Source organism: Agelaius phoeniceus, chromosome 2, assembly GCF_051311805.1.
Source record: "Agelaius phoeniceus isolate bAgePho1 chromosome 2, bAgePho1.hap1, whole genome shotgun sequence".
Taxonomy (NCBI): Eukaryota; Metazoa; Chordata; class Aves; order Passeriformes; family Icteridae; genus Agelaius; species Agelaius phoeniceus.
The window spans coordinates 74013333-74026478 of NC_135266.1; the positions used below are offsets into that span (position 1 = coordinate 74013333).

General features: G+C 37.4%; 1 protein-coding gene across 1 annotated transcript in view; it reads right to left on the bottom strand.

The window, feature by feature from the left end:
* RNF17 (ring finger protein 17) overlaps positions 1 to 13146 on the bottom strand; it is a 40900-nt gene that overhangs the window by 22406 nt on the left and 5348 nt on the right. Inside the window, exons 7-17 of the mRNA XM_077174701.1 lie at positions 12783 to 12863; positions 11306 to 11403; positions 10346 to 10517; positions 8948 to 9024; positions 6597 to 6671; positions 5313 to 5404; positions 3611 to 3772; positions 2839 to 3031; positions 2220 to 2385; positions 723 to 913; positions 13 to 151 (exon numbers count right to left, since the gene is read on the bottom strand). Coding sequence (XP_077030816.1) covers positions 13 to 151; positions 723 to 913; positions 2220 to 2385; positions 2839 to 3031; positions 3611 to 3772; positions 5313 to 5404; positions 6597 to 6671; positions 8948 to 9024; positions 10346 to 10517; positions 11306 to 11403; positions 12783 to 12863 — 1446 coding nt within the window. The remainder of the gene's footprint in view (positions 1 to 12; positions 152 to 722; positions 914 to 2219; positions 2386 to 2838; positions 3032 to 3610; positions 3773 to 5312; positions 5405 to 6596; positions 6672 to 8947; positions 9025 to 10345; positions 10518 to 11305; positions 11404 to 12782; positions 12864 to 13146) is intronic.

Consider the following 13146-nt stretch of genomic DNA (forward strand, 5'->3'; position numbering starts at 1 on the left):
TTCTAAACTTACCAAGCGAAGATAGAAATCACTTGGACTATTAATGTGACAAACCACAACAAAGACCTCTTCTCCTTCCTGTGGAATATTTGGTGGACTGTACTGCAAGACAGTGCAGTTTTCCAACTGGCTGGGAAGCTGTAATTTAAACCTAAGATAAACAAAGAGAAATTTTGAATAAAGTCAGTCAAAATGAACTGCAAACAAACCCTTTTATATTCAAATGTCAAACTTCCCATTAAAATACACAAAATTATCTTATAAAAATTACCTGATTGATACTTAAATGTATAGCTTAAACTTTCCCTCTTGTAGATGGTGCAGCCAATTATCTGTAGTGCTTCTCCCACTGCCTACCAGCCAAATCAAACAGATCCCAGGCTCATTTCTGTGTGGTTTTCTGTCTGTGATGGACATCAAGGGCTTTTCATTTAGAGAGCCCCCCCTGTTACTTAAAATTTGTACAGAATAGATATTTTGCCATTTTCTAAAATAAAGTTCCCTATCTAAATGAAGCCTGACTAGTGCAAATGAGTATAGCATGGTGCTCATTGGTGAAGGTGAAAAAAGGAAATTAGCAGACACTGCTGAAGGTTAATACATCACACATTAATATATGGAACACTGCAAAAGCAACCAGCTTAGTAAACTTCACTTGGTAAGCATTATTCTGTTATCACTTATGGCATGAGGAGCAGGATGGAAGGAAAGAAGACACATACCTTGCCAAATCTAAGAAAACCAATGCATCCTTGAGAGACAGTGGTGTATTACTGCTTACTTCATTAAATGCAGGTTTTCTCAGATCCACAATGAGAACACCATCCTCTTCTCTAAACACCATCATTGAAACAACTTTATTATTTACCATTTCTAAAAATTTTGTCTTTGCCTCCTCTTCCCAACCTTCATCCTGTATTAGAAAGAAAAAGTTACTGGGGATGTCAGAGAATGTTAAAACAAAAAATACAAACAAAATAATTGAAAGATAGATAAAGTAAATGCAAAGAAGAAAGCACAGATGCATCTGAACAGATTAAATAGTGAACATGGTCAGACTTGTCTAGTCCATAGCCAGGACAGCACTGAATGGAATTCATTATGGATTAGTATGTGTATCAAACTGTATAAAACTGAGTCAGGTCAAAGGACTGCAGTTTCTACCATGTTTCTTCTGAAGACCCCCTCAGATTGTTTTGATACATCAACCAGAATCATCTGACCATACTTTCATCTCATGACTTTCCCATGAATTGAGAGAACAGAAATGTAAGTTTGTCTTCTTGTGTCTTTACACAAATGCACAACCTGATTTGATCAATTTACATGCTGCTGCTCTCCACAGCATCCTGTGTAACATTTTATCTACCTTGGAAAAGCCTGTCTTAATTTGTTTCTCTGGGATCAAGTTAATGCATTTCTCATTTGATACTGCAAATCTGTGCCTCTTACGCACAGAAAAAATTGAAAGTACATATAAGGAAGGCGTTTTATCTACACTTGAGAAAATTGTTCCAGAACTTTCCTATTTAAAGTTACTTCAGTCAACATCAGACTGGTAAAAAAGACCAACAGTTAATACTGTCAGAAATGCAGAGGTGTACTGGACTTAGTTCACTTCCACATGAATGTGGCAGGAATAAAGCAAGCCTAATAAAAAGTGAATACTGAAGGAAATAATACTGTTATATATATTCCTTTTTTGGTAATAGAATAAAGGTTGGCAGTACTTTATTTGTGATTATACTGAAAGAGAATAAATAACACTTTACAATAGTGGCAGAAATTTTTAAGTAACAAGTACAATCCCTGAAGGGATTATCTTAAATTTTTTTTAAGAAGCCATTTTTTCTTTGTTTGGATGACTTTTGAAAGTTACTACTTGCATAGTTACCAGACAGACACAAAAGAAGAGGATCAATTTTGCAATTACTTTTTAAACTTCACAAAAGAACATGTCTAAAGTATGAACAGTGAGATTTAAGCCTGAAATATACATTTGTAGTCTCACAGGCTTTTTAAGACTTTCATTTCTTTTCCAATGAGAGCAATGCAACACATCTTTTTACAAGAGAATTTAACTTAAAAAAATAAACCCTGTACTCTTGAGTTTCCTTCTGTTTATATTGGAATAAAATAACTTTAAATTCCATATTTACATTCTTTATTAGAAATCTTATTAAGAAGGTCCTGAAATACTTCAAGCAGTTTGTACTTACTTCATTTTTGGGAACAACATCCTTCAGTGAACACCGTACTGCTAAAGGAGGAATGGCTGCAAGCTCTGCCTCAATGTGCTGGTCAGGCTTCCTCACAAACAGACAAATGTCATGGGTTTCAATAATTTGCAGAGTAGCAGGATCAGGCCTTTCAGTGGGTTCACATCTAATGTCAATGGGAATAAATGCAGCACTAGCTTGAAAGCAAAATAGTCCAAACCCAATGCCTAAAACCCCCCAAACCAAACCCCAAATTTTTATTGTAAATTATTATTGCAGTAATTGGCGTAATGTCATGTCCATAAAACAGAATTTTAAAGTCTCAGTGAAATGCATTTTTTTAAAACATTTAGTACTTACATGCTCATGAGTTTGCTTTTGCAAATTCATGTCTCAGTTAAATATTTTAATGCATGCAGGCTTGTACACTTGTGCACTTAAATACAGTGCCACTTTTTTTTTTGAAGGGAATATGTATGCAGAGAATACCAGAGCCATTTGGGTATCTGGTTTTCCACCTGTGTGAAGTTGAGGAAGGACTTGTTTCTCAGAAGATACCTTGAATAACAACAGTAAAGACAGCAACTGCAGACAGAACCCCTTCTTTCCATAAACATACCCTGAGAAAATCAGAACTACAGAGCTTCCAAAATCAATCAGGAATACTTTCAGCAATGCAATATCACACACTTTGTATCTTATTGGACCACAAAGCTTCTTCCTCTGATTTTTACTTTCTACAGGAATTAGTTCAGTGATAGTTCCACGGCACCACATTCCAGTTTCCTTACTCTTAATGAAAGTTCTAGCACCTATATGGAAGCAAATACAAAAGGACTAAATTCAGTATTTTAGAGTATTTCACACCGAAACTATTGTTACAGTTCTGCATAACGCTCCCCTATTCCCATCCTCCACACAGGTAATAAAAGTGCTACTGCTACAATGAAGACACAAAGACTGTAAATCTTGTCTCTGTAGCCACTAGAAGTTCCCCTCACATTCATTTACACAGTGTCTTTAAGGCTAACAGGTGCTTGGCTTGTATCAAAAAGTAATTTCTGGTAAACTTTCTATAGTTCTGAGAAAACTGGCAAAAACCCCACTGACATAATACATACTTTTTATCAGTTTTCTGAACACATTATGGAAGTGGGTAACATCATCAACATGTTGGCTAGGAAATAATTTTAATGATTTAAGAATGTATTACTGTCTTTCATTTTCCCTTCTAGAATGGTTTCTATTCAGTCAGTGAACTTTATAAGGACTGCTTTACCACATAAAGGAGTGGGAGGGAGGAGAGAAAAAAGAAAGAATATGATACTAAGGAAGGTATATTGCAAGGTAGTATTTTAAGCTGTGTAGACCTTTAGACATTAACAATTTACCTAGTTCCAAAATGTCTGAAGGCAAGAGATAGGAACTCTTACTACAGCAGAAGTTTTCTAATTTTGTCTGCAAAGCAAATGCTTCTTTCTTCTGTGAATATCTCCGAATATAGAAATGGCATGGATTTATCACATGGCTTACCAACACCAATTCTGTCAAACCTGAGGAAGACATAACAAATTATCAAATACCCTCCATCTGTGACTCCAACAGATATTATCAGGCATATGATTTGAGTTTATGTTGCATTAGTCATGATAATATTACCTCTAACAGATTTTAATCTGACAAGTCTGTTCATACTTGTTTCAAACTACTACCATGTTTGCTTCCTGATGGAATTTTTTTCTTCTGAACTACCTCCCTTATGCTACCCTCCAAAACAAAACACTGTCTCACAAAATGGTAGCCTGAATTTAAGTGGGTAATTCAGAGTTTTTATTCCCTCTAACAAGGACATAGAAAGCAAATTAGAGATTAAGACTTCTACTTTTAAGAACAGGTATGCTAAGCACTTTCCTATAGTTAGTGTTAGTGCACAAAGACCAAGGAACTAGCCAGGAGATGACCCTATGTAAGACAGGATTTATGACTAAACATCCAAATCCTCTGTACTGCAGGCACCTCCCCCCATTAGGGATGCAAAAGACAGGTTTCTCTTTCTGAAGCCACTCAACAAAGGTTGTTAATGGATCAGAGGGTTTTGGAAGCTCCACAACCCAATTCTTACAGGAGTATTTTATACCTGCAAAGAGTGGACAACATCATCTAGGCTGAATGTCACCTGCATGACTGATCAGGGCACACCAACCAGACAAACTTGCAACATCCTGGAGCACTGCCACCTCTGAACTGCAACACATCATGGGTGAAAGACTACACAGAATCTGGCATCTGAAACAATCTGAGCAGGTACCCAGGACTGCACTTCCAAATTTAGGAAACGCTGCATCCAGAAGAGATGCAAGATTTCTCTTAGCCATTTCCAGTGTAAAAGATGGCACCTGAACAAGAAGTCTGAATGACTTGGAAGATTTCCCCTATAGGGACACAGCCTCTTTTGGATCACCCCTGGTCATCATCTCCAAGAGTGATGAGTCAGCTATCTTGTCTTACATACAGAACTATGGAACTATAAAGGCTGGAAAACACCTCTAAGACCCTGAGCACCTCCTGCCCACCAGCTTGGCAGGCTCTGCTGGACTCCCTCCTGTGTGTGACAGTGACTTTCAGTACCACAAGGTCCAATACTGAAAACAGTACTCCAGATTCAGTCTTCTGACAGAGGGGAAGGATCCCCTCATGGACTTGTCAGCTACACTCTTACTAGTACAATCCAGGGAGAACCTGACAAGCTGAGGAACCTAGCTGTTCCTGCCAAATATCATAGGACAATGGCCTGAGAGAAGATTCAAGAAGCTGAGGCAACTGACAGAAAAGCATTCTCCAGAGCCAATAACAGAAACTCGTACAAGTCAAAGTAAATCATCGTATAGCAGATAGTGCTTTTGACCCTCTTTGGAGAGCTCGTGATAAAGTTTTCAATGAACTAAACAGGAGAACAAATAAACCCTCAAAAGAATTGAAACAGACACCATTAAAGAACTTGCATGTGCCAAACACACAGCATAATACAAGACTCAAAAACTGGATCACACTCAGCAATGGAACACTGAAAGCATGAGGTACTAAGACACTTGCCTTCCATGTCATCTTCAAGTATTTCTTCTATTATGACATCAGGTGTTTCTTCCTGCTCATCAAGGATAAGAGTGTCTTGCCCATTATCTTCACTGTATTTGGGAAAAATTTTATTTGGAAACAAATTAACATAATTCAGTCTGTTTCTAGAAAAGCACAAGTCAAAGCAGAGCTTTGATTAAGAATGCATCACTATGTCAAAAAAATGCCTCATAAGACCTGCTAGAAATAAACTGAATTGCACTTTTTAGTACCAAGACAACAAAAAACCAGTACTATAACTCTGAATGCTAGGAAGAACTGTCACAGACACAGTACATATAGTTGGGCACAGCTTACTGCAAGAGCTACCCCCACCTAGATGATCAGAGACCCCAAGTACAAATACTAACTATTTGAAAACAATGTTCATAATATGATAAGATAGCTCAAAGTTGAAAACAAAAGGCATATCAGATGCTTTTGTACTAACAGATACTACTCACTCTCGTGTGGAGGATTTTCAAGTATTACAGTATGCAATAAATCTTTTTTAGCATATTCATTGTTAACTACAACAGCCCTAATAGCAACTCCATTCTATTTTTTCAAGTATTAGTCAAAGACCACAGAAACAAACAAACAACAACAAAAAACAAACAAAAAGTCCCCAAATAAGTTAAAAGCAATTGTAATTTTAAAAATAAAAGGGTTTTCTTTGTTAATCTTAAGTTTCTTCTGGCATTTGACACAATCTGTATTTAGACTGTGAACTGGAAATACTACCAATTTCAGTACTTGCTGTTCATTAGATTAATTTACATGCATTTTCATGTGCTGAAATGATTAACATCTCTATTACATGCAGTACAAACACAGCAGGCACAGCACCCAGGGAGACAGTTTTGTGGTTGCCTTGGCAGTGTTGGGTTTACAGTTGGACTCAATGACCTTTTCCAGCCTAACTGGTTCCATGGTCGAATCATTAAGTGCCAATCAAAGTTGAAAAGTAAACAGCATAAATGAAATCTGGATAACTTAGGTGATTCAGCAAAATATACTAGGGCAAAACACAAGCAAAACCAAAACGTCAGAATTGAAACACAAACTGGACTGACTAGAATGGTGATTGACATACCAGCATATAAAAATTTGCTTTGCTTCAATAAACTCTTTGAATTCCATAAGCACCTACAGTTTTTTTGTATTTTGAATTCCATAAGCACCTACAGTTTCCAATAAGAACATAACTACTAGAGCAGGTAAATTACTACACCTATTCTCTTTCATTAAAAAAATACTTACTTCCTTGTCATTCCCTGTTTAATGTCTCCCAAATTTTCTAATGAAGATGTAATCTCAAATGTGTTCAGGAACAATCTCAAGAGAAGACAACAAATATTATAGAGAGTTACAAGAATACCTAAATCACTTTGACAGTTTGAGACCTATGGTGTTTTTCAGCACAATATTCATGGAGGGGCAAAGTAAGATTAATTACCTACTCCAGTTTATTTGTTCCTACAAAAACCAGATTTGGCTGCTCATTTATCTTCATGTTCATATTTAAAAACTCTTGTCTTATGCTTTCTCCCTCATGCACAGAGTACTGCAGCATTCACCCACTTTTCTCATCTACACTCAGTTTAGTTCAATATATTATTCTGCACAAAGAATTTTCTTTCCCTTGTAAAGAACAAAACTGTAACTCAAGTCCAAAATATATGCTACTGTTCATTGCTACATTATTAACTATTTTCTTTACCAATGAAAACCAGCAAAATCTTTTAAGCACTTTTACATTTAAATTAATGGAATTGTGAATGTAACTTAAATAAATGCCTTAGCTTTTCTATCAAGTTTTAATTAATGAAAACCAAAATCTAAGTAGTATTGAACAGTTGTCTGGGCTTCTCTCCCACTGCCCCTTCAGGAAAGTATCACTCTTTTTTCTACAACATTTTATGTCTACAGCATGTGTCTCAACTTCTATGCACCTCCTACTTGTGGTTTTTTTCACCTTTGGTGTAATTTTGGAGTGGCACAAGGTACATAATGCCTTTAGAGTTATCAGGTCTCCTTTGTCCTCTGTTCAGCTGAAGTTCTCAAAAAGATTCCCAATGAAAACAAAATTGGATTTTGTTATGTTTCAGCTTTCTTTTAAATTGGGAGAGTTTTCCATTATGCATTTAAACAGGCATCTCTGAAATTGCCATTCATCACTGACAGTATCTTCAAAACAGTGACTTGGTAGGTAGGGCCTAAGTTTTCTAAAAGAGGATTTTATAGATTGCTTTATCCATATTCTAACTCAAGAATGCAACTAACAAGACAAGAGGGGTCCTAATTTTTGTCTCATGTTGGAACAACCCACCCAGGGGTTGGCTGAGTCACCATCCCTGGAGGCATGGGGCTAACAGAGCTGGGGCTGTTCTGCCTGGAGTAGGCAAGGCACCAGGGAGATCTTACAGCACCCTCCAGAAAGACAGGCACACACAAGTTTTCTAGAGCCTCCTGCAACAGTTTAAAACCATTACCCCTTGACCTAAGGGAATGTTGATTCACAGTAGATAAAAGGAGTTTCTTACAGTAAGAGTGGTGAAACAGCAGAACAAGTGGCCTGGAGAGGTGGTAAATGCCCCATCCCTGGAAAGGTTTAAGGTCAGACTGGATGGGGCTCTGAGGAACCTGATCTAGCTCAGGATGCCTTTGCTCACTGGAGGACACTTGGGCTATACAACCTTTGAAGGTCCCACTCAAACCAAACCATTCTATGACTGTGATTTAAGACATGTAGACACTACACTTAAACATATGGCAAAGGTAGAGCTGGTAGTGTTAGGTTAATGGTTGGATTCAGTGATCCTAATAGCCTTTTCCAACCTAAATGATTCTGTGATCCTACAAAAATTGTTTGCATTTAGCATGTAAATAATCAACTTGCTCAGCTTCATTTCTCTGTGCCAGTCAGAATTACACCCCCCACTCTATTCCCTGAGAGGTTCCACATCCTGAAATACAACAGGGGCCCGCCCCAAGATGTTCCAAGGAAGCACCATCTTTGTCCTGTCCCTCCATCATTTTCCAGTGTGGCCTTTATGCACTAGGAACTGCAGCACTCTTGGCCAGCCTTATGACCAAGTTGCACAGGGTCAGGTGTACCTCAGCTGTGACCTATTTTCTTACTCACTTCTGCTACAGAAATCATCAGTGGCTTCCAGTGAGGACAGCATGGCAACTGGGATTTTCCACAACTTTTTTTAGACACCAGCAGTCCAAAAAGCATTTAATGTTTCCTGAAGGTCAGAAACTGACTCACTAAAAAAGTAATTAAGCCCTTATTCTCCCAATTTATTTCTATTTGTAAGGAAAGGAGGATTTCAGAAGTGGCAGAAGTCTGTCAAGGGTTTTTAAAGTGCACATGTATTTGCCTATATTTCAGCAAATTGTATGTGTTTTCTCCCCCATGCCTCACATAAAGGCTATTGCCTACTTTTAGTGAAGAGTTCATACTTATGCCTGCAGTAGTTTTTCAGGCAACTGCAAGTGAAGAAGCTCAACTTCTGCTGTTTAATTGTCCCATGAACAGTTTTTGTAATTAAGATAACCCACGCCTCTTTTTACCTCCCTGTGTATCTCCCACTCCAGTCATTTACCTTGAAAGTATTTTGTCCTTTAAATTCTTCACTCTTGAGAGCTCAGCCTCCACTGGCAACTTCAAGTCATAAATAATCTGAAATGAAGAAGTACAATCTTAGCTTCCATTAAACAGGAAGTTATACAAGCACCTATTATCTATAGCATGACACCTTAAATTTTTTGGTAAAAACCCCAAGAGTTTACCCAACAGCCAATTCTCAAATATGCCTCTTGCCTTATTAACACTTAATGGTTGGGATTTCGTAATCTAAGCATGCCAACAGAAGCAAAAGTCAGATACTCCTTTTATATCTAATGAGAAAGTGATCTCTAAGTAAAAAGGCAGGCCTATGAGAGGAGAGTGGTGGCTGCCAGTTCCTAAAAAACTCACAGTGGTGAGACAGAAGTAAATGGTAGAAAAAAAGGAACAACTAGATGTCTTTTCTGAGTCAGAAGACCCAGTTTCTTCAGCAGGAAAGTGACAAATAGATGCAGGGTAGGCGATTCTGAAAAAGCACATTTCTTCAAAGAATGACAAGACCAATTATTCATTCCTTTTCTCAACACAAGGACTACAAAGGCTCCAAATGAAATAATTGAGTGGCACATTTTGAAATCACAGAGGAAGCTTTTTTACATAAACCTCACTTTAAACAGTAAAAGGTGGAACTCACTGCCACAACCTATGCCTATGTACATACAATGCATATATGTACACACCCACGCACATTGCCACAAGCTTTACAATGGCATTAAAGAAGATGCTCCACAATCTTATGACAAAATAAGGTCACGTTCATTCAGTGTAATGACCCTGATGCATCCTATTGATACTAAAATCCTCAACCTTCAACTTCCCCAGTTTCTTGGATGCTTCCTCCAAGCATCTCTCCTCTCTGTTGCCAGAGACTTCAGAAGATGGACCTCTGCTCTGATACAGCATGGCAGGTAGCATGGATTTCTATGAACAGCAGATATGATGGGGAGAAAGAACAAAAGTAAAGGCCTGGGACCAAGAGGATCAAGTGAGTGTGGCTATGAATACTGGAGTAGTTCAGTGAGAAGGATGAAGAGCTCTGGAATAAAAAAAGGCTTAAGAAACTGAACTGATCCAAACACCACCTTTTCATTGACCAGAACTGTGCCAGTTTTCCTATCCTCCCCCTCCATTTCCTGTTTCAGATGCCAAACTCTTCAAGGTAAGAACCACCTTTTTTGGCTTCCTATCAGTCACCCGACTGTAACTTGTGACTAAGACCAAATAAAAATTCTGTGTCTGTGAAGAAGCAGGTTAAGAATATAACAGCCCCAAAATGTCAGCACTGAAATCAGCAAACTGGGACCACAAACTTCTAATCCAAATTTTAATATATTCCTTAAAAATAAATTATTTCACAGTGCAAGAATGTTACTACCTGAGCGAGATCACAACAGTTTCTTAGAGCATGTGAAAATTTTAATTCCTTTGCCGTCTTAATGGCACCAGTCAAGTGCTTCTTCTTCTCTTCAATAATTTCCTTTGTTTTTGCAATACTAGAAATGTAGTTGTTGATGTTCTCCTTTAATTCTGCGAATGATTTCCTTTTCCTGTGTTAAAAACATTACTTTTCATAGAATTTAAAACGCACTCAGCTGCACAGACTCAAATCTGAACTGTTACACACAGCTGCCAGCCACACACTACAAAGTGGATACATCTCACACACAAGGATCATCTCCCCCAAACAGTGAGAAGTACAGGCATGGGAAATGCACTCTGTAATTGGAGGGACCATGAAAGTTAAGGAGGTCACACTGAGAAGATATTTATTAATTAACTATTTGGAGCACTCTTCCATTTCAGCCTCCTGATATTTCCAAACACATCCAACTGAAAAATAAACAATTGAATCTTACAATTAATTCTACTAAGGCAGAATTAAAGACCATCCCCCTTAGAGGCTCTTCTGGAAACCTGAGCTTTAACACCTCTCTGCCCCCAATCTGAAGACATAAATATTTGTGAAAATGGAGAAATGAAGTGTCCCTGTGCTTTTATCAGCTTGAAAGTGTGCAGGAAGTAAATAAAAAAAACCCCTGCTATCCCTGCTGTTAAAATTTATCATCCACTAATAAGAGTATTGCAAAACCTCAAAACTGAGCTTTTTCAGAAAATTAACATTATGAGTAGTTTTTCTTATCCTTTTAAGAGCAGAGGCAGCATAAGCTAAACCAGCTCCAAGATGCCACAATGAAAGGGTAAAAATAAAAGACAGGTACTACGAAATACTGCTACGAGAAAATTCTAAACAAAATTTTACTCTTTCACCTGAATTAGGACAAGGTTTGTGGTAAAAGTAACTCACCCGTGCCATACTACAAAACTAGATTACTACCTTGACAGAAGAGTAATAAGTTCATCAAGTGTTCTATCTGCAGCTTCTGTAACTTTGTCTTTTTTATGCTTTACTTTCAACTCCAAGTATTCCAGCACCTATTTTGTTCAGTACGAATAAACATGCATTATTTCATTATTATTTTATTACTCTCACAATACTATTACTACTACTTTTAAAATTCAGAACAGAAGCAATGAACAGTAAGACAGTGATGGATACCCCAGCAGATAGAGTTACATTAAACCACTTATAGCTCATTACAACCCTCTTTTTTCTCTAACCTGGAGTCAGCTGGCACTGTTTGAATCCCCCACTGAAGCTTTTAGGTCTATGAAGAAACACACAGGTCTTGGGCCCAATGTCTCACTTTCCTTACCTGACCTTCAAACCTGCACCATACACAGATAACAGCATGCTGAGATTTCTACTGATTTTAAAAACTCATTGTGAGCATAAAGGGAACATTAAAAAAAATCTTCCTCTGGCTAAACATCAGTTTTGTCACTACAGTTACATTTACTGAAGAGACCATGGGAAAAGCAACCTCAATAGTGCAATACTGCTTTGGCAATTTCTCAGTCTTTGTTGAAAACTTGTTACAAGACCACAGTCTTGGTATTATAATACCCATGCATTATTATATTATAGCTGCTGAAATGGGAAGTTTTTACAATATGCTATTAGTAAATGAATTAGGAATTCAACATAGCTTTGCTTAACATAAAGATTGCCATTGGAAAGTAATGGAGAACAGGCCTCACTGACACTTCCCACCACATTTACCAGAACTAAGTTTTTGAAACATTAAATACTTCTATACTGTGTGTCTTACAAGTAAAATACAAATAGATGGCAAAGACAGAACTGCAAGCTTTTCTACAGTACATTTAAGAAGAGCTAAAGTTTAAATAAATTAATTATCATTGATAAAGTTAAAAAGGTAATTAATAAAACCTATTAACAGCATTAGCTAGTATTTTAAGATTCTTCCTATATTTTATACTGTGCATATAAATTACTTGATTTACATTTTTCTGCACATTTTGTTGCATTTTTTACTTCTGCTGCCTTCATAACATCTTTTCCAACTTTAAATGCAGAAAGAGGCACACTAGAATTTAAAAGTTAGACTAGCTGCTAGAGTAAAAACAAAAGCTGAATTTTCCCCTGATCCAAGGAAACACAAACTTAGTACTTAAAGACTGGCTTGCATATGGTTCTGCTAAATGTATGTATTGACCTATTAACTTTAAATTATGCACAGGCTTGTGTACTCCTTTGCAGACTACTTCTCAGACTGGAGCCTGGGCTTTAAGTGTGCACTCACAGAAAGAACATGAACAGTTGAAAGACAAAACAAAGACAGGAAAAACAAATTTAAATAGTGCATTAATGTGTGACTACCCACAACAAAAACCTCCAGTCTAGGAGAGGACTGATTATTTAGTGAGTTATTTAACTAAATTTCACCCACCTTGCTTGCATCACAGAAGTGGCCAAGATTACTAACAGCTATGCCCAAAGCTTCATCAATATCTTGCCCAGTGTTGTTCTCCTAAAGGAAAAGTTTGCCAATGAACATAAAAGTTGCTTGCACAACTAAAAGGCAAGAGGGTCTACAACCATTTGCCATTTTGACAGAGGCATTTGATGTGGATGACTGATGAGCTACGTGAAGACTCTGAGCAGCTCCATAATGGCCATCAGGCACAAAACACTTGGCTCACCTGAATTTCACTGACAACATTTCCACTGTAGTATTTCTGAAACAGAGCTAAATTTATTTCTTCAGACAATTTAGTTGCATACTCACATAAACCAAATTAAAACAGTAAATG